Source organism: Cricetulus griseus, chromosome X, assembly GCF_003668045.3.
Source record: "Cricetulus griseus strain 17A/GY chromosome X, alternate assembly CriGri-PICRH-1.0, whole genome shotgun sequence".
NCBI lineage: Eukaryota > Metazoa > Chordata > Mammalia > Rodentia > Cricetidae > Cricetulus > Cricetulus griseus.
The window spans coordinates 125,263,787-125,286,563 of record NC_048604.1 but is presented as its reverse complement, the minus strand read 5'-3'; the positions used below and the strand labels follow the sequence as shown (position 1 = coordinate 125,286,563).

Genomic DNA, 22,777 nt, shown 5'->3' with positions numbered 1-22,777 from the left:
ATCTTATAAATTTCTTAGATAAATGAGCTGGAATTTATTGATCAATCATGACCTGGTATAATTGTGAGTTAGGTTAACTTTGTATGTTAAGAATGTATAACTACTCCTCAGTTTCTCCCCAAGAAATCCACGGAAAACCAAGAGAGCTCTTTTCCTAAGTCAAAGTTGTAAACATGCCAATACCTGAGAGAAGGTGTTGGAACAGAGTCTGGATTGGCTGGTACTTGAACTCCCTTTTCCCATTCTTCTTTCCATGTGTCAGTAAAGAGGTAATAGCTGTCAGGATTAACATGGTGAGAGTCAGGAATTTTCATGGCACTGATGAGGTCCTTTCGGAATACCTGGGAAAATACAAAATATATTGCACATAATTTAAAATCACCACGAAACTGGTACTGTTTAATGTTCTTAATAAAAAGATTATCCTTGCTCAACATCTCTAATAAGAGAAACATCTCCTGATTCCTAAATGGGCATGACAATTTCTGTTTGGGAAGATTTGGCATACTGACAGGGAAGTCAGCTCTTCTAGATTTAATAAAAGGTAAAAGGACTTCTAGAATGTTTTTGGCTTCTTGAATTTAAATAAACAATATAAGTTATTTCAAAGGAGTTTTAATTAAAAGAAAATCATTAACTCTCTTAAAGTAACAAGTATCTGCTGATGACTTACAATTAATTAGGCATTATGTCATTTAAAATTTTACTTAGAAATAATTGTACTTTAAGACCAGCATGGCCTTCAGTTTTAAATCCTGTACAAAAAATAAGAAAATGGTATAGCATTCTTATATTCTCTTGAGATAGTTTCACATACTATTAGCACCTTAAATTACCAGGGTAAATTGTTGAAATTTTTGTTTGTTTTGCTTTGAGACAGGTTCTCACTGCATAGCCCTGGCTGACCTGGAACTTGCTAGGTAGACCAGGCTGGCCTAAAACTAAGAGATTATCTTGCCTCTGAAAAAATTTGACTTAGTTTTGAAAAAAAAAATCTCACTCTGGTTCAGGTTGATCTAGAACTTGCAGGAATCCTCCTGTCTCAGCTTTGTAATGCTGGGATTACAGGCCTGAGTTGCTATACTGGCTCCTAAACTAAGAAATTAACATTATGTTATACCACTGCCTAATCTATAGACATTATTCAATTTACACCAAGTTGCCTTAGTATCCTTCTGTTCTGGAGTTCAACCCAGGATCCTCTATTACAACACAGTTATACCTCCTTGGTATCTTCTGATCTATGATAACTTCTCAATCTTTCCCCATTTTTCATGATTGACACTTGAAGAGTATTTGTAATATATTTTGGAGTGTGTCTTGCTAACTGGGACTTGTCTGGTGTGCTCTTACTGGTTTGAGAATATCCATGTTTGGGATTTGGGGTTTCTTTTGGTAAGAATATCACAGAAAAATTGCTGTGTTCTTATTCTATTTTTATCAGGATGTATAACATTAAATGTCTTGTTCAGACAATATCTTGTTAAATTAGTGCAGATGTTGGTTTTTATTGCTGTTATTTTCCTTTTGTAATGTAAGTATCTTGGAGTAGACACTTAGAAGACCATAAAAACATCTTGCTTCTCAAATTGTTACAGTTGTTTCCTATTTAGTGGAAATTATTGATGTCTTACATGAAAATATTTGCTCTTAGTCTGGATAAGCACTTTTAAGGCACTTGAGAAGGTATATTCTTTATTGTCTATAGTACCAAAATACACAATTTGATAGATATTAGAGCTACCTTACTATGCATGTTCTTTAGAACTTCTATTTCCTAATCTGTTTTTATTTACTTAATCTGTCTGATACTTTAAGATGGGTTCTGTTTCATTTTCACCCCTGTCCTGCTGAAGATTCATCCTTGGGCTTCATATCTGCCAGGTGAGTGCTCTATTCATGCTCCCATTTTATTTTTGTAAAGCAGGTTTAAGACTGTAGCCCAGGCTGGTCTCAAACTTGTGGCAATCCTCCTGCCTCAGCCTCTTATATGTGCTCATATTATAGGCATGAACCCCCATGCATAATCTTTCAAGTGTGTCATATTTTGTAATTACATTCATTATGCTATATTTTGTGTTTCTTTCTCCACCAGATTGCATTTTTTATTTTCATGAACACACAAGTGTATGCATATGTACCTAGAGATACATTATACTTCAGAAAGTTGGCAGCTTTATTCTAGTTATCTTTATACTTACAACTTTATTTTAGCCAGCTTTTCAATGTTTCTCATTATCAGTGAATTACTCAAGGGTGAGAAAGATATGAATGATAAATATGCTGTGGCAGGCAAGAGACTCCAAGTGAGGGCCTAAAATTCCATCTCTTTCAAAGAGACCTAACTGTATTGAAGTTCAAGTGAGAGAGGTAGGGCAATGATTAATGTACACAGTTACAATTTGGACTCAGGTAAACTAGTCAGTAAATGTGATTCAAATGTTTATGGTAGCCAGATTTCAGTTCTGCCTTGTCATCAAAAGAACAAAAAGGTATAACTCTAATTCTTAAGCTAACATGGCAATAATTTGTGTAAAAATGCCCAGTTAACATATAAGCAACAAAAAATCACACTTTTACATGCAAGCATACATATGCTGGTCTATGCTTCACAATGTCTACTATGAAAAATCATACCATTTACAGGACTAAGATGAATGTGCCTACATTTCTAGAAGATCAAGAGAAGAGACACTATCAAGCAAATTTTAGTCTTTAATGCTTATCAAGTCTCTCAAAGGAGAATGTCCAAGTTCTGTATAATATAAAAGTTTAAGTACATATAATGACCTGATAAAACAATGAATTCTCAGGAGCTGCAGTCTTGTTTAAACTGAGATAATTTTTACAAAGTATAGGGCCAAACTATCACATAATCAAATGATGCCATTTAAATGAGGAAGAGCTCACTCCATTTTGTACTTTGTAGGGACAACTGAAAATGTTTGTTGGTTTCACTTAGGAAGGATTTTTATGGTACAGCATAGAAGTAGTCTACATTAAACACAAAGGTGGTCAGGTGGCAAAAAAACCATCTTACTAAGAATCCTGGCAAATTAAAATTAATTGGGTGATGCACTGGAAGAAAGCTAAGGCTACAAGAAGCAAAAACTGGTTTATTACATAATGCTTCATATAAGTGGATAAGAGATCACAGACATAACTGTTTATACCATGTTTTAAAACACAGAGCTCAGTGTTTTAAGTGATTAGGAGACAATGAATCATCATTTTGCTGAACACTATAATCCAGTTTTTATAAATTACTAGAGAGCCTTTAATAAGCCAGTGGCTAAGTAGCATTAGTAGTTTATAATAACTAATGTCTTTGAGAAAAAGGTAGTATTGTGGTAAATCCTATCTTATATCTGGAAAAGACAACTAGAGCGAAATATCTGACAACAGCCCCATATACTTCATTATTTTCCAAATAATGTTCTTAAAAAATTATTTATTTTTATAAACATGAATGCTTTGTCTGCATATATGTGTATAACCACATGCCTGGTTCCCACAGAGGAGAAAGGGGCATCAGATCCCCTGAAACTCTGAGTTGCAGGTGATTTCGAGCTGCTATGTAGATGCTATGTAAGTGCTCTTAACTGCTGACTCACCTCTTCAGCCATATATATCAACTGATTATGAAATCACACTATGAACTTTAAAAGGCCATACCATCAAATGACACAGTATACTCTATGAGTTCATACTTTATAAGTCTGCTTATGAAAATCTGCTCTATATCGTTTCTTAAGTAACCTGGATACATGTTAGTAGGTTGATTGCCCATATCCTAATTTCCTGAATTCATAGATGTTTAAATGTTTAGAGAAAGAGGCTTTGTAGCTTTATTAAGTTAAGTATCTAGAGAAGAGATGATTATGGAATGTCTGGATAGACTAAATATCTCGTAGTAAATGCCCTTAATAGATAAAGGTAGAGGGAGATCTTTGAGAAAAGGACTGGAAGGCAGTGATGTACTGATGAAAAAATAAACAAAATAAAAAAATACCACCAGAAACTAAAAGAAGAATGGAACCTCCCCTAAAATGTCTAGAGTTCAGACTGGCTGATTTTGGGATTTCTAAACTCCAGAACAAAGAAAAAACCCTTATTATTTTAAGTAGCCTACTTTGTGGTAATTTATTAACCCAAGCCTAGGATGCTAATATATATATATATATTTACCCAACAAAGGAGTAATTTAAAAGACTACAGACAAGTAAAGCAGAGACTAATGACATCTGGTCCTTGTCCATGGCTCAAGAAATACTGAAAGTCCAGGGATCAGGTATTCTGTGAAGTCTGGGAAAGTTCAAATTGCAGACTAACCAACAAACTTACACTCATTTTCCCTAAGCAAATCAAAGGTAAATCCAATAGCTAGTACAGTTTTGACTTCCCCTTCTGAGAAAAACAGATGGCTTATGTGATAAAGCCCAATTTCAATTTTATGCTAGTTACATTAAAAGGTGTCAGACCAAGCTTTCTAGAGAAGCATTATTTTTTTACTTAAAGTATAGTATAAAAGTCTGCATTATCCTGATATATAAGTCAAATATTTCAAGCATGAGGCAAAATAGAAAATGCTGAAGAGATGGACATGTAGGTTCAGCAGCCAGACATATCTGCAAAATGATATGAAATATATTTACTGTACTGGTCTTATGAACCTATTTTTGATTAGAAAATGTATTCTCAAAGCTTAAAAAATATGAACATAAAGAAAATAACTAAAGCATTTTCTGATATATACACATACATGCATATTTGAATATGTTTTCATAAAGAAACTATCAAGGGATAACCTAAAATATGTGCAGGTGAGGCAAAGCAAAGGGAAGGGAATATCTTAGACTGTATCTTATTGCTATATAGCATTTGAGGTTGACTCATTTAGAAAGAACACATTTATTTGGCTCATGGTTCGAGAATCTGGAAGTTCTAAGACAACAGTGCTTTTATGTGGTGAGAGTCATTCCTGTAGCATCCTCGGGTAGAAGGGAATAAGAGCATGGGATAAAGATCAAGACAAGACCAAATCTGGACTTAACAACACATCCATTCTTATGACAGGCAGAGGGAAACAAAAGCTGGATCTTTTTAAATATATTTTGTTTTATACCTTGAATTCTCTATCTCACTCTATTCCTCTGTAAGATGGGGATAGTAACACTGTTCATATGGGTTGTTTAGAGGATTAATTAGGTATATTTGTATAAAAGGCTCAGCAATGTATTGGGTTTACTGTGGTTGTTAATAAACATTAGTTGGAGTTATTTTAATAAAATCATTAGTCTCAGCTTTCCTTATAAAAGCAAAAAGAAGTATATAGCCGAGTCCTATCTAGTCAATCAAGTAATTGTTGAGAAAGTGAGAAAGATGTGTGTTGGTTGCTCAATGAACATGTGCATTGTTTGGCTCCCAAACCAGCAGGATTCCCAAGCAATAGCACTAGCAGGAATATGAACTAACATTCTAGAAGCCATAGGTTATACAGAAACTTCACAAGCAAAACATGGTCATTAGTTGCCAAGTTAAAGATTGCAAATGAAAGTTATAAATGTATTCTTTCCAGATAATGAAGTTGAGAAGTTTACAAGTTCTTAATTGTGTGCCTATTTTAGATGCACTAGTGGTTTCCCCAAAAGTTACAGAAACAAAAGGGCTTTGTATTTACCAGATAACTGCTCATTTATGGTCAAAGAAGAGATTCACAAGCTAACATACAGTCCAGAAGCTATGCCAAGTCCAACACTGTGTATGCATCTGGCATCTCAGATGCTTGTAGGAACAAAGGAGGCCTCACTATGAATTCAACTAGAATATCAATGCAGACAGACAGGGAGAGAGAGAAGAGACAGAAAGACACACAGAGAACAAATGCTGGCAGGGGTTTAGGGAAGGGAGACCTGTATACATTGCTGGTAGAAATATAAACTAGTCCAAACACAGAGGAAATCCGTATGAAGGTTCCACTATATAACTCACTTATGTCACTCCTGGGAATATACTAAAAAGAAATCTAAGGTATCTAGTACCAACTTCTTGGTGCAGGACACCTGCACACACCCCCAAATAATAAATCTTTTAAAAAACAACAAAACTAAGTCATTTCTAGAAAAATGGATGAAACTAGAGATGATTATCATATTAAATGATCTAAGCTAGAGTCAAAAAGACAAACACCCCATATTTTCTTTCATATGTAGAGAATCTGAATTTAAACATGTAGTAACATGGGGCTGGGAATTTAGCTCAGTGGTAGAACACTTCCCTAACAAGTGCAAGGCCCTGGGTTTGGATCTCAGTTCTGAAAAATGAAAGAAAATTACAAAAATGTAACAACATGGAAAAAGGGACACTAACAGGACAGAAACTAATGGGACGGAGGATGGAGGTAGAACTAAATAAAAAGTGTAATGGGGTTGGTAACCATGAGCAAAGTGTAAGATACACATGTGTGAAGCTGTCATAATGAAACCACTATTTTGTACACTCATTTAAAAATCGAACAGCATGGGTCCTTAGGCCTATATGATGGAACACATTTGTAATACCAGCACTCTAAATGTTTGAGAACAATCTGGGTTACATAACCAGTTACAACCTAGCATGAGCTACATTTCTCAACCCTGCCCCTTCAAAAAATAAAAATAAAATAAAAAACCCAAACAAAAACAAGAGCATGAGCACTTTGGGGAAGGTTACAAGTTCAGGGAAAAAAAAACATGCAAGTCATACCCTTAAAACTCTCTATATAAATTTTAGAAGCTATATAAAATCTCTGAATCACATGTGAAAGCAATACAACTCTACTAAAATCTCTTTAACAGATAAATTGGGAGAAGCATGCATAGCAACCTCACTGATACAATACTAAACAACAGCTATTAATGTAGCTAACTGAATCCTAAAGAAAGAAATGATTCATATTGTACTTCAATGACTAACTCCCAGAGGGGGGGACACCCCATAAAATTTGATGCCTCTTCCTCAGACCCTACCACCAAGTAAAAGCCTCTACTGACAGTAAGAGTGGCTAACAATTGGGAATGCTGCCAGAGACATGATCTCTGAAGACAAGCACAAAAGGACCCTAAGACTCTAAGTCAAGAGGGCAGGTAAGAAGGCCCCTAAAGAAATCTCAAATCAGTGGTGTTAGAGTAATAACAAATTCAAACACCAGTCTATACTTCTGGTAAGACTGAAGAATGCTGACACCACTTTAGAAAATAGCTGGAGATGGAACTGGAGAGATGGCTCAGAGGTTAGGAGCACTGGATGCTCTTCCAGAGGACCCTGGTTCAATTCCTAGTACCCACATGGCAGCTCACAGCTGTCTGTAATTCCAGTTCAAGGGGATCTGGCCTGCTCACACAGACATATATACAAGCAAAACACCAATGCATATAAAATAAAAATAAATAAATAATTTTTTAAAAGATTTTTAAAAAGGAAAGAAAATAGCCAAGGAGCTCTTCAAATGATTAAACAAAGTTACTATATGACCCAAGAATTTAAGACAACTAAAAACACGTCAAGTCATAATAGCTAAAAAGTAGAAACAATGCAAATACCCATTAACTGATGAATGAATAAACAAAATGTAGTTGGTTATACAATGTAGTATCATTTGGTTATAAAAATGAATGAGGTACTGATATGTAGTATAACATGGGTGAACCTTAAAACATTATACTAATCAAAAGAAATCAGGCACAAAAGGTCACATACTGTATGATCCCACTTATAAGAAATGTTCACAATAGGCAAAGACAGAGATGGAAAGTAGCAGTGGTTTTTTAAGGGCTGGGAACAGGGAGACTGGGCAGTTAACTGCTATGGGTTAAAGAGTTTCTAATAGGAATGATGAAAAATTCTAAATTTATATTGTGGTAAAGGATACATAACTGTGGATACACCAGAACCTATTAAATAACAGACTTCAAATTGATAAACTGTATGAGGATTATATTTCAAAAAATATATTTGAAAAATTTTGAGACAGAGGAGATGTGTCTCATGTAGTCCAGGTTGGTCTCTAGCTCACTGTGTAGCAAGAGATGACTATGAACTTCTGATCTCCTGCCTCTACTTCATAAGAGCTGGGATTGAATACAGAGCTTTGTATATGCTAGGTAAGTGAGCTACACCCCTAGACTAGGTTTTGTCTTTTTATTTTTAATTCATTTTTCTTTAAATTAGAAACAAACCTGCTTCACATGTCAATCCCAGCTCCCTCTCCCTCCCCTCCTCCCCTGCCTCCACCAACCTCCTAACCTCCCACCCCATTTCCCCTCCCCAGGAAGGGTGAGGCCCTCCATGGGGGATCCCCAAAGTCTGTCATATCAATTGGGGCAGGGCCTAGGTCCTCTCCCATGTGTGCAGGCTGAGAGAGCATCCCTCCACGTGGAATGGGCTCCCAAAGTCCATTCATGCACCAGGAATAAATACTGATCTACTACCTGGGGCTCCATAGATAACCCAGCCCTCCTCACTGATACCCACATTCAGGGGATCTGGATCAATCAGTCCCATGTTGGCCTCTCAGCCATCAATCTGGGGTCCATGAGCTCCCCCTTGTTTAGGTCAGCTGTTTCTGTGGGTTTCACCAGCCAGGTCTTAAAGGGTAGCTAATGTGGTATTAAAGGATAGTAACAGAGACACTTTGATATCTACTCTCATATAACATTAGTAAGGAGTTCCCCTTGTCAAGGTGGTGTCAGCATGAATTAGGTAGGTAGCCTGAGCTGGTATCACCGCATATCAGTAATATGGTACCCCTTGATACTACCACTTCTCCTACTAGTTGAGACCATAAAGTGAGTATTACCATCAATACCAAGAAGTAACAGAACTCCATGTCTCCTAGAAAAATAGAACTGAGAAGGGGAACCCAAGCATCCTGCCACTGGTAGAAACAACACTTTTATTCCCACTAGCCTGGTTATAGCAGAGGTTTGATAAAACAAAATATATAGCATAATACCAAATATAGCATAATACCAAAAATGTCCGGGGTATAATAGAAAATTAGCTGCTATACTAAGAACTGGGAATGAGAACAGACAATTAATTAATAGGCACCAATACCAAAATGACTAGAATGTTAGAATTATTGAACAAGAATTTTCAGGCATCCAAGATAATTACGTTTCAATGAAAATTGCAAACACTCTGAAAATGACAAAGTCTCAGCAAAGAATAAAGGATAAGCAAATGGAAAATTTACAATGGAATAATACAAAACCAAACTTACAAACTCTTGGGTCAAGCTCAACTAAAGAATGAAATTAGCAAAAGAAGGAACCAGGGGTGGGGATATGGCTCAGTGCAATATCAAGGCCTTGGTTTCAATTACTACTACTGCTTAAAAACCACACACACAAAAGAAAGAACTAGTGAATGACAGATATCATGGGATCGCATAGTACACAGTGAAGGAAATGAGATCTTAAAGATTCTGGAAAAGTAACAAAAGTAACATTAAAGAAGGAGAAATAAAGTAGAGCTTAACAGATATTGAAAAATAATCGCTACAATTTCACCAAACTTGGCAGATTATACAAATCTCAGATTCAGCATCACAAACAGAATAAATAAAAAGGAATTCATAGGCTTGGAGATATGGGTCCATGGTTAAGAATAATTGCACTGGTGGTACATAACTGTCTATATCTATAGTTCAATGGGACCTAACACATTACTTTTACATTTCCACTGAATAATCACCAAACAAACAAACAAACAAACAAAAAAACCAAAACCATACCTTTGGCTATAAAACAAACCTCAACAAATGTAAAATTTTTGAAGCTACACAGTCTTCTCTGACAAAAGGACTCTAATTAGAAATTAACGCGGGCACACAAAATTAAATATTTGAAAAGAAAAATATAAAAATTAATAGGATGCAGCTAAAATGATATTTAAAAGGAAATTTAAAGCACTAAAAGTTATATATTGCAAAAAAAGAGGCTTGGAAACGTAGTTCAGTTGTAGATTCAAGGCATTGGGTTTGATCATTAACACATAAACAAAAGGAAAAAAATATCTGTCTAATTAATAATTGAAACAAAGCCTCAGTTGTAGATACTGGCCTAGTAAGTATACAACCAAAAAAATCCAGAATACAACCAAAATAAAACTAAAGATAATAGTATAAATAGGAATTGAAATTGATGGAATTGAAAAGAGAAAATAGAGATGATCTTATTGATATAATGGACAATTTAAAAAATAATCTAAAGTCTACTTAGGGTAGGGATGTAGCTCTTTCACAAAATCTTAACACCCTTGGAGACATCAGGGATACATAGGACATACCTAGACATAATAAAGGCAATATACAGCGAGTGTATAGCCAATATCAAATTAAATGAAGAGAAACTCAAAGCAATTCCACTAAAGTTAGGAACAAGACAAGGCTGCCCACTCTCTCCATAACTATTCAATATAGCACTTGAAGTCCTAACTATAGCAATAAGACAACAAAAGGAGATCAAGGGGCTACAAATTGGAAAGGAAGAAGTCAAAGTATTGTTATTTGCAGATAATATGATAGTATACAAAAGCAACTCCAAAAATTCTACCAGAAAACTCCTCCACCTTTAGTGAAGTGACTGGATACAAGATTAACTATAAAAAAAATCAGAAGCCCTCCCTACACACAAACGGAAAAAAAAAAGACTGAGAAAGAAATCAGGGAAACAACACCCTTCACAAATAATGTAAAATATCTTGGTGTAACTCCAACCAAGCAAATGAAAAAACTGTACAAGAATAACATCAAGTCTTTGAAGAAAGAAACTGAAGAAGATATCAGAATATAGAAAGCTCTCCCATGTTAATGAATAAGTAGAATTAACACAATAAAAATGTCCATCCTACCAAAAGCAATCTATAGATTCAATGCAATCCCCATCAAAATTCTAACATAATTCTTTACAGACCTTGAAAGAACAATACTCGACTTCATGTGGAAAAATAAAAAACACAGGATAGATAAGACAATCCTGTCTTCATAAAAGAACTTCTGCAGGCATCACCATCCCTGATTTCAAGCTCTACTATAGAGCTATAGTAACAAACACTGCATGGTACTACATAAAAACAGACAGGTAGATCAGATCAATGGAACTGAATCAAAGATCCAGATGTAAATCCACATACCTATGGACAACTGATTTTTGACAAAGACGACAAATTTATACATTGGAAAATAGAAAGTATCTTCAACAAATGGTGCTGGTCTAACTGGATGTCCATATTTATCATTCTGCACAAAACTCAACTCCAAGTGGACCAAAGAGCTCAACATAAAACCAGATACACTGAATCTGAGAGAAGAGAAGGCAGGAATAGCCTGAAATGCACTAGCACAGGAGACAACTTCCTGAACAGAACACCAATAGTGCAGGTATTAAGATCGAAAATACATGGGACCTGAAGAAACTGAAAAGCTTTGGTAAGGCAAAGGACACCATCAATTGGGCAATATGGTAACCCCACATCAGACAGAGGGCTAATTTCCAAAGTATACAAAGAATGCAAGGAACCAGATATCAGCAAACCAAATAATCCAATTAAAAATGGGGCAGAGATCTAAACAGAGAAATCTCAAATGACTGAGATACACTTCAAGAAATGTTCAACATCTTAGCCATCAGGGAAATGCAAATCAAAACAACTCTGAAATTCCATCTTACACCTGTCAGAATGGCTAAGATTAAAAACACAAGTGAGAACTCATGTTGGTGAGAATGCGGAGCAAGGGGAACACTCCTCCATTGCTGGTGGGAATGTAAACCTGTTCAGCTACTTTGAAAATCAACATGGTGGTTTCTCAGAAAAATGGGAATCGATCTAACTCAAGATCCAAAGGATGCTCAATTATACCACAAGGGCACTTACTTAACTATGTTCACAGAAGTTTTATTGGCAATAGCCAGAAACTAGAAACAACTACATGTCCCTCAACTGAAAAATGGAGAAACAAGCCAGGCGGTAGTGGCCCACGCCTTTAATCCCAGCACTTGGCAGCACTTGGGAGGCAGAGGCAGGTGGATCTTTGTGAGTTCCAGACCAACCCGGTCTACAAACCTTCACAGAGAAATCCTGTCTCGAAAAACAACAACCAAAAAAAAAATACAAGAAAAGAAAAGGAGAATGGAGAAACAAATTGTGGTACATTTACACAATGGAGTGTTACTCAGCTGTTAAAAACAATTGCATTATGAAATTTGCAGGAAATGGACAGAACTAGAAAAAAATCATCCCGAGCAAGATAACCCAGACCCAGAAAGACAAACATGGTATGTATTCACTCATAAGTGAATATTAGCTGTAAATAAAGGATAACCAGGCTACAATCCACAGCCTCAGAGAAGCTATGTAACAAGGAGAGCTCAAAGGGGGACATACAAATCTTCCTGGGAAGGGGAAATAGAGCAGACATCACAGGTAGAGAAGAAGGTGTGGTGGAGCAAGAACAGGAGAGATCAGGTGGAAGGAAGATGGAGGGAGATCATATTGGGAGAGACAATTGGAATTAGGGGACATCCCAGGGATGAGTTAGAAACATAGTGCAATGGAAATTTCCAAGAATCTATGAAGGTGATCTTAGCAAAGACTCTTAGCAATGAGGGATATGGAGCTTAAACCAGTCATCTCCTGTAACCACGCAAGACTTCCAGTAGAGGGATTGGGACACCAACCCAGCCACATAACCTCCAACATATAATTTATCCTGTCTAGAAGATGTGCTGGAGTAAAGGTGGCACAGAAATTGTGGGAGTGGCCAAGCAATGACTGGTCCAGCTTGAGACCCATGAAAAAGACTCTGCCTGGAGGGCCAGGACCCAGAGGCTGTATAGCCCAGAGACCTAGGATAGAACCAAACATGACTGGTCGAAAACAAAGTCAATGAAATGATTCTTAATTATATCCTGCTATACTCATAGATTGGTGCCTACCCCAACTGTCACCAGAGGGCCTTCATCCAGCAACTGATGTAAATAGATGCAGAGATCCATAGCTGGACCTTGAGGAATCCTTCAGTAGAGGGAGAGGAAGGATTGTAGGAGCCAGAGGGGTCAAGGACACAAGAAAATCCACATAATCACTAACTTGGGCTCAGAGTGGCTCACAGAGACTGAACCAACAACCAGGGAGTCTACATGGGATTGAGCTAGGCCCTCTGCATATATGTTACAGTTGTGTAGTGTGGCCTTCTTGTGGGATTCCTAATAGTGGGAGCAGGGGCTGCCTCCAACTCTTTTCTGGCTTTTGGGACCCCTATTTTCATTCTGAGCTGCTTTGTCCAGCCTTCAAGTTGACATGCCATGTTAGGTTGATATCTATGGGAGGTCTGTCCTTCTCTGAATAGAAATGGAGGAAGAGTGGATGTGTGGATATAGAGGGGATGTGGACACAGAGGTGATGTGTGGGGGGACTGGGAGAAGAGGGAGGAGGGGAAACAGCAGCTGGGTTGTAAATAAAAAACTAAAAAAGATATGTAGGATTACAACCTAAAATATAAAGTAGGGTGGGGATGTAGCTCAATAATACAGTACTTGCCTAGCATGTACAAGGCACAGGTTCAATACCCAATATTCTTTTGAAAATCCTAAAATATAAAGTAAATATATATAACCCCGTATTTTAAAATGTATGTAATTAACTTAGTTTTCATTTATTTATTCAGTACACGTGGATGTATGTGGATGTGCCACACCTCAAGGGTTAGGGTCAGAAGACAACTTGCCAGAATTGGTTCTCTCCTTCTACCATGTGGGTTTTGGAGAGAGAAGTAGATTTTTAGGCTTGGCACCAAGTGCCTTTAACTACTGAAGCCATCTTATCAGCCCTATATTTTTTTAAGTCAGGGAGAAGACATAAATTTTTTACATAATATTATTAAATATATTTGTTAACTCTTTCCTTCAGGAAGTGAATCCTTGCCTAACATCCTTGTATTTTAGTATGCCACCAGTACTAGAGAAAAGAACAAAAAGAAAGAAAAAAGTAATGTTATACCGGAGAAACCTCATGTTAATCAAATGATAATCTTTGATATAATGTGACAAGAAGGGCTCTTCATCCTGTTATATCATTCTCCCAAACCTTAATTATAGTCTAATAATAAGTCCAGTAAGTCTAGTAATAAAACAAATACCAGACAAACCCTGAGTAGAGGAAATTCCATTGAATACTCAATAGTATTAAATTATTTTAAAGATTTATTCTTATTATATGTGTATGAATGCTTTCTCTGCATATATGTATGTGTAGTACATGTGTGCTGTGTTGATATTTTGTTTATGATCTAACAAATAAAGCTTTCCTGAAGATCAGAGTACAAAGCTAGCCACATTAGTTAGCCATAGAGGCCAGGCAGTGGTGGAGGATCTGTTAGTTCAAGGCCAACCTGGGCTAAAATTGATCCAGTCTGAAAGAGAAACAGCTCACACAAAGGTTATCCCAGAACTTGGAGTGACACGCCTTTAATCCCAGCACTAAGAAGGGAGAGAGAGAAAGTGATATGGTTGGGTGGAGAGAGGAATGTAAGACTAGAGGAGACAGGAACTCATGGAAGTCTGAGGCAGCAGTCTGAGGACAGGACACCCCTTTGGTCTGACCACTGGTAGAGGTAAGAACTCTCTAGTGGCTGGCTGCTTTGCTTCTCTGATTCTTCAGCTTTCACCCCCTGATACCTGACTCTGAGTTATTAATGTTCTTCTGTGTATATGTTTGTCTTATTGGTTGATGAATAAAACACTGATTGGACAGGCAAGTTGATAGGTAGGACTAGGAGACAAGGAGGATTCTGGGAAGTGTAGGCAGAGTCGTCATATGATGCCAGGAAGTGATGTAGCTTCGCAGAAACTGCCACTAGCTAACCATAGAGGTCTGGAGGTCTGTACAGACAGGCAGGAAATGACGTAGCTGGACAGAATCAGGATATAAGCAGGGGACAAACAGGAAATCGCTCTCTTCTCTGCAGAAATGCTTAACAGTCATCATGTAGCAGGCAAAGGAACTGCAGGTCTAGCATTCCCCAGTAAGCCAAGACCACGTGGAAATACATGGATTAGTAGTTATGGGTTAATAATTAAGACAGAGCTAGCCGGTAAGAAACCCAAGCCAATGGCCAACAGTATTATAATTAATATAGTGTCTGTGTGCTTCTTTGGGGCTGAGAAGGGCAGCGGGACTAAGATGGGCCAAGAAACATTCACGTTACAAGAATTTGTGCTACAGTGTGCCCAGTGCCTGAGGAGGCCAAAAGGTGTTTTAAGCCATTAATCTTGTGATTATTTGCAATGCAGAAACAGTAAAGAATGCATTCTCTTTTTCATTTCTAGTCAAGGAAGTTTACTCTTAGTGAAAATGAAGGTCAATTTCTCATAATTTAATTTCCACTGAGGAAAGTCTGAATGATCTGTTAAATGCAAATACAATTCTAATAGTTTGATGCTCTTGGGGCAGATAACCAGCATCAGAGAAGTGAACTTTTTTCTGGGCTATAAATGTTTCAAAAGCTGTCAGAACTCAGTCCTTCCCTCTCTACCCACAACCTCTTTACCTTTCTTATACTATCTCCCACCCTCTAATGTAACTCCACTAGGCTACAAGAGCTTGGGATCCTTTACAGATCTCCAAGTCTAGCTCTCTCTGGTTTCCTGGCTAGGAGATGACCACTGTAAAACTGGGAACTTACTCCTCAAATGAAATCAATGTAAAAATTACCATTCTCATAAAGGAGAAAAGAAATGAAATATTTCTTGGAAAATAAGCACAATCATCAGAAAATGAACCAATCTATCCATTCATATATATTTTACTTTGCACATTTTCAAATTCTGGGTATTGTAAGTATGTTGGCAGAAGTAGATACTAGTTTTTTTAGTGTAAAAGTGAATATCTAATCTCACCTCTGCAGACTTCTTATGTTCCTTAGGATTTTTTGACTTTTTCCTATACATTGGGTGAGAAGTAAAGGAAGTGGAAGGACCTGCAAAAGATAATTAGAAAAAATACTGAAACATATTACCCACGACTTTAACTAAATGCCAACTAACTAGATATAGGAAAGACAGGAGATTACAGAGATCTCAAAGTATTGAAGAAAGTATTCAATTGTACGCAAGAGAGAGTCTTGATGGAGTTTAACACTTACTAGAAAAGACCCAGACTATAAAAGCTTTAATCATAGTTGTAAGATTCAACTTGGTGTAATCATACCTAATACTTCGGAATAACCCAATTCATGTTCTGCCTGGAGAAAAAGATCTACCAACAAAACAAACCAACCACCCCCCAAAAAAAACACCATGATAGAAAAACTAAGAATGTGGAATACATACTCGTTCAGCACTTCCCTAAAGGATATTGTTAAGGCTTTAAACAAATTGATAATTGATCCACAACCAAACATTTAGCACCATAGTTATAGTAGAAATCAGGATCTACAGTTTATATTCTCAATACTTTTTTCTTACATTCTAGAGGAGTTCTATTAATACTTTGGTAGACATAGCTTTGTTATAATTAAATTTACAGTGTTATATGACACATAAAACCAATTCTACTTAATTCATACATTTCTAATGTTAAATGAATAAAAATGGATCTTGACCTTTCTTTCTCAGTATGAAACAGTTTATTCTCAAGTCAAAGAAGAGATCCTCAAGAGGCAAAGATACACAAGTTAGTAGCTAGTTCTACTTACACTCATCTGAACTCTCACTACTGCTGGTAGGTCTCTGACGTTTCATCATGGTGCATCCTGGAAAAGAGAACATCACTGAGTGAAATGATCAATATACACTTGTCCTAGAGGTCAGTTAACATTTTACCCTATTGAGAGGCTGACATGAATTTAAAGCCAGATTAGACTATACTAGCCAATACAAAGTATGTGTAAGGTTGAGTGAGGCCATAACATTAGTCTAAACTATGAACAATGAGTGGTACACTGTTGGCCAAAATCAAATAAAGTGGTGTATTCTAGGTTATCTCCAGACATAGACCCCAATAAGAACATGAAAAGAAAAAGAAGTCATTAAAACATAGCTTTCAAGCAAGGGTCTAGACTGAAATGCATAAAAAAAAAATAGATGGCTGAAGGAAGCACACCTCACCTCTAAAAGAATGACCACATTTTTATATTCCAGTAGGTCAGAAATGTAGTCTGGTTATATTTGCCAGCAGGGCTGCATCTCTTTCTAGAGGTCCTTTGGAGAATGTTTCCTTGCCAAGCCCAGTTTCTAGAGGACTCATATTAATTCCATGGACCCTGGCCATCTTTAAAGCAAATAATGCTACATCTCTCAAATAACTACTTCTATAATCAGATCTAGATCTCCTTTCCACCTATTCACTTTCAAAGACCCCCGTAATTACGTTCAACCCAACCAAATAATTAAAGACAACGTCTCTATTTTAAAACCACTGCTTAGTAACCTTAGTTTTCTTTTGCTATAAAACCTAACATATTCCTGTTATTAGACTGATACCTTCTTATTTTTACAACTTCCACACAAATATGACCAATCTATTTTGATAAAAGTAAACAAATAGCATTGCTGAACTTGTTGGAACTCATGAACTCTACACTGACACCTGGGGAGCCTGCATGGGACCGAATCGGGTCCTCTCCGCATGTGGGCAATAGTTTTGTACCCTGGTCTGTTTGTGGGACCCCTGGCAGTGGGACCAAGATCTATCCCTAGTGAATGAGCTAGGTTTTTGAAGCCCATTCCATATGGAGGGATGCCTTGCTCAGCCTTGACACAGGGGTAGAGGTGGGGGCTTGGTTCTGCCTCAAACTGAATGTGCTAGGCTTTGTTGATCCTCCATGGTAGGCCTTACCCCTTTCTGAGGAGTGATGTGGGAGGTCCTTCTGTGTGCTGCAAATACGTGTTGCTTTTATTGGATGATGAATAAAGCTGTTTCAGCCAACGGGCAGGCAAGATTTAGCTAGGCAGAAATTCTGAACAAAGAAGCAGGGAAAAGAAAGACAAAGGGGAGAGGCCATGTAGCTACCAGGAAGATAGGATGCCTGAGCATTCTCTGGTAAGCCAAGACCACACAAAGATACACAGATTAATAGAAATGGGTTAATAATTAAGAAAGAGCTGGCCAACAAGAAGTCTGATTCATAGGCCAAACAGTTCATAATTAATATACGCCTCCGTGTGTTTATTTGGGACTAAACGCTTGTGGGAACAGAAAACTCTGTTTAACAGCAGCACTGCAATGTATGACATCTAAACCAAGCTTCAGGAAGAGTTAACTGGTATTGCATGGTATGAGAGCAAAAGCAATGCAAAGTGCACATGTTGTATATTCAGAACCAAGGCAGCTGTGAAATTATGTGCTGTAACACACAGTAGTGTACAACCAGAAAAATCATATTATGCATTTCATTTTGAATCCTTTGTCATTACATGTTCAGAAACTTATTATTTCCAAACTTTTCATGATTCCCACATTCAGTCATGAGATTCCCCCAAATGACCTACAGTTTAATAAACTATGTATATTAAACAAAAGAAATATTAAGTGAAATAAGCCAGATCAGAAAGACAAATAATGTGTTTTGTCTCATATGTAGAATGTATGTTGTGTGTGTACACACATGCACATACACGTAAACATCTGTGTGTAACATGAAAGTAAAATAAGATCTATTTGGAAGAGGAAGAATAACAGAAAAAAGAATGAAGGACAGAAGAGGGCAGTGGGGGTGAATATGGTCAAAATATATGATATACTCAAATGAAAATGTCATGAAACTCATGACTTTGTCCAATTAATATCTGCTAATAATTTTTAAAAAGAGAAGCATAGGAGAAAATATCAAAATTATAGGACTAAGCAGAGGATCCAAAGATTCAGAATTCTTGAAATTTCAAAACATGATTTACCAAAGGAAAATTTGTTTTCAACAAAATGAAAAGCTTTTACTGTGAGCAAGCCAGTGAAACCATGTCTCAAGAACAAAATAAACAAAAGAAATAAAAACCAGAAGTAAACCAAGCTATAGAACAGGATAGTCAAAACACACATTGTATGTATGTAACATTTAAATACTTATTACAAAATGTATATCTGACAGTAGATAGATATTTAAAATATTTAAAGAAGTCATCAAACTCAACAGTAGGGAACTAACTGACTCAATTATAAGATGAACACTTTGCCAAAAAGGCAAATGACAAGTAAGCATATAAAAAGATGTTTAAGACCACTAGCTATTACGGAACTGTAAGTCAAAACTATAGTAAGATGTCTTTATACATTTATTAGAATGGCTGGAATTTTAAAAATATAGTGAAAATATGAAATGCTAGAGAAACTACAATTCATATTTTGCTAGTAGGACTCAAACAATACAGCTACTCTAGAAAATAATTTGGTCATTTCTTGAAAAATTAAGCATTCAAGTATCAAAAAATTCAGCAATTATACTCCTGGGCTCTTATCCCAGATAAATGAAAACTTATGTTCACACAAGTATTTATGGCAGTTTTACTCATAATAGCTTAAAACTGGAAACAACTGAGATGTTTTTCAACAAATAAATAAAAATATCTGTGGCAAATTCATACTACAGACTACTTGGTAATTAAAAGGAACAAATCACTGATACATGTAATTAAAAAGAGCAAGTAAAAAACCAGGTTTGCTATCATTGTATACTACCATAATCACAACATTCAAAGGCAAGGGAGGAGAATCATCATATGATCTCATCTACAAGAACTGTCTAAAATAGATAAATCTATAGAAGCATGAAGTAGATTGGGGTAAGGATGGTGACTAGAACTGTAAATGATATAAAGCTCCATTGTGGGGAGACAGAAAAATTATAAAATGTGGATAATGTTGATGATTTCACAAATGTGTAAATATGCTACCCACTATGGCATTGTACACTTAAAACACAGATAAATTGGATGGCATGTTAAGTTTATTCATCAATAAAGCTAAGATAACTTACTTTACCAAAACATTTCACCAATGAAAACTCTTTTGGTTGTGTCAATAATAGCAACAGAAAAAAAAATGAGTCTACTGAATACAGCCTTCAAATGAGTGTCTCATGATGGAACAGAAGGCAACACATTCTTATTCCTTACATCTTTGGCTTTAGAAAATAAAAGAAACTCCAAATGAGTATTTATTTCTAATAAATTCTCCGATGAGATGCATTTCTCCTTAAATTTTACCCAGATACACCTCTAATTCGGTTATACTAACATCCACCACCTGATTTTTAAATAATCATGAAAATGATTATTAGAAAAAGTCACTTTTGTCCAAGTGTTAGTTAAAATAACAAGTATATATTAATACTGTGCTAAGAGAGGACAGGTAGTTCCCAAACAAACAAACAAAAATGAGGAAGACAATTTCTTTTTCATAGATGTACAAAAAAGAGAAACAAGTTCAGAAAGAGAGGATTATGAAGATAATAGAAACCTAAAGTTACTTAAGAATTCTGACTCACTAATCAGTTTCACCTGCACTGAAGTGCCAGTGAATGCTCATGTAGATTGCTAAATTACTCATAGACCAAGAACTCTTCACAGTTACTGCAGCTCTATTGTGATTCTACATGTTGACTGACTGCTCTGGCCATCATGCAGAAACCAAATTCCAACTAGAGATTCAACCTGATGAAAAAGGTCATATCATGGTAGATAAATTCTGAATATTAACATCAAAGGCACCAATGCAGTTGGGAACATATGTAAGGAAGCTTTCCTTAATTCAGCTGCAGTAGCTATTGGCTGAAAACTTGACTTTATAGACTATGATAACATCCCCACTGTGGTCTTCAGCCACTCACTCCTGTATTGACACAGTGGAATTCATAGAAGAGGAAATCATTTATAAATATAAGCAAGATCTACTAATCACTTTTACTTCAATGTATCATTCAATAACCATTAAATAGCTTATCATTAAAAGTAGAACTTTTTGATCAGACATTTGTTTAGTTCATTTGATTATATTTCACAATCATTAATTGACAAAAATATTAATAGCTCTGTGCTGATTTTTTCAGTCTCAAATATAAAACTACATTAAGTGCAATGAAAATAATTTACTTGCATTAACATAGCTTGCTAATTTTTCTTGTTTTGAGGGTTTGATATAACCTATGCAAAGACTGGCTTTGAACTCCTGATCCTTGTCATTACCTCCACAATATCTTTTTCTAGCGCTAGAGTCTCATTATATGCACACCGGATTGTACTCAAACTCGAGATTTTCTTCTTCATGAGTGTTGGGATAGCAGGCATGTACTATCAATTCTCAATTTTTATAGAGGGAAATGATTGTAGCTCTTTAGATATAAATAATACAAATGCACAAAACCTTTCTCCATATATTTTTAAGCTATTATTGTGCTCTGCATATTGCAAAGTTGCTTTTAGGATGTGACCTTTTAATAAATGTTTAAGATTTATTTTGTATGTATGAATGTTTTTCCTGTATATATGCCCATGGAGGTCAGAAAAAGGCAGCAATGGATCCCCTGGAACTGGAGTTATGGATGGTTGTGAACCATTTTGACGGTGCTGAGAACAGAACTTGGGTCCTCTGCAAGAGCAAACTGTGCTCTTAACTTCTGAGCCACCTCTCCAGCCCCTGTTATTTTTCTTCTGATCACCTATTTTATTCATTTGTTTTATATGATATTAAATGGTTTGTATGCTTTTTATATGATGATGTATATCAAAATTAGGAAAGAGAGGACAGCAGTTAAATATTTGAGAGCCATTCTACAAGTACTCTATGATTCCAGAAAGGGTGGGTTGAAATACTTCAGAAGAGTTTAGTGAACAATTTTAATATTGATGTTTTGCCATTTTTAGAAAGTTAATTAAAAATTGAAGACCATAGCTTTGTCTTAGAAAATTTATTATGAGCTTTAAAAGAAAAATCTAAGAAATTCTGTAAGGCAGAGTAACAAGGTCAAGAGTACAAGACACGGTTGCCATGACTTGGGTGATCACAGCCTGAAAAACTGTCACACATCAATGATGTGTGGCAAACCAATGAGAGTGGGGTTTCAGAGTTAATTCTAAAATCAATCAAGGCAGATGTGTGTGTGTGAAGTGAAGGAGGGGTTGTTGTTAAGCTCATGCCAGTCAGAGAGGCAAAGGGGCTATGGAATATGGAAGTTAACACACAAGTCAGGACTAACATGAAGAGCAGCACAAAAAGGAGGGTTGAAAGACAAATGAAAGGGTCTCAGAATCATGTTAATGTCCATTTAAAACATAAGAAAGAATATTTGCCTTCACAGCAGAGACCCCCCCAAGTTCCTATTACACAGGAAAATCTTCTAGGGACATTAAAAATCCCAAATCAGAATCTCTCTTCAGTGTTAGAAACTTCTATTTTAAATAACAATGACTTCTTTAATATAACCTTCCTTATTCTTGTTTTGGGTTTATTTTATTATCCCTTTTCTCATTTCTTAAACTGGGAATTTAAGATTTTTCATTTTAGCCCTTCATCTTTTCATTGTATACACACTTAGTGCTATGCATTTCCCTCTCAGCATTGATCTAAGTTACATTATACAATTTTGGTACATCATATTTTCAGTTATATTCAGATCATTGTAGTTATTCTTTTTTAAATATGACTGGCTTTGAACTTACAACATTCTGACTGTCTCTTGAGATCAGGGATTACAGGTATACATTACCATTCCTGGCTCCTGATTTCCTTTATCTTTTTCTACCCA

General features: G+C 36.2%; 1 protein-coding gene across 15 annotated transcripts in view; it reads right to left on the bottom strand.

The window, feature by feature from the left end:
- The window catches only part of Jade3 (jade family PHD finger 3), a 126,743-nt gene that overhangs the window by 59,147 nt on the left and 44,819 nt on the right, over window positions 1-22,777 (bottom strand). For all 15 annotated transcript variants that reach the window (XM_035450009.1, XM_027432300.2, XM_027432301.2 and 12 more), the window contains 3 exons: window positions 16,736-16,792; window positions 15,939-16,018; window positions 184-341 (listed from right to left, as the gene is read on the bottom strand). In XM_035450009.1, the coding sequence (XP_035305900.1) occupies window positions 184-341; window positions 15,939-16,018; window positions 16,736-16,784 (287 nt within the window). In that variant the 5' untranslated portion in view covers window positions 16,785-16,792. The remainder of the gene's footprint in view (window positions 1-183; window positions 342-15,938; window positions 16,019-16,735; window positions 16,793-22,777) is intronic.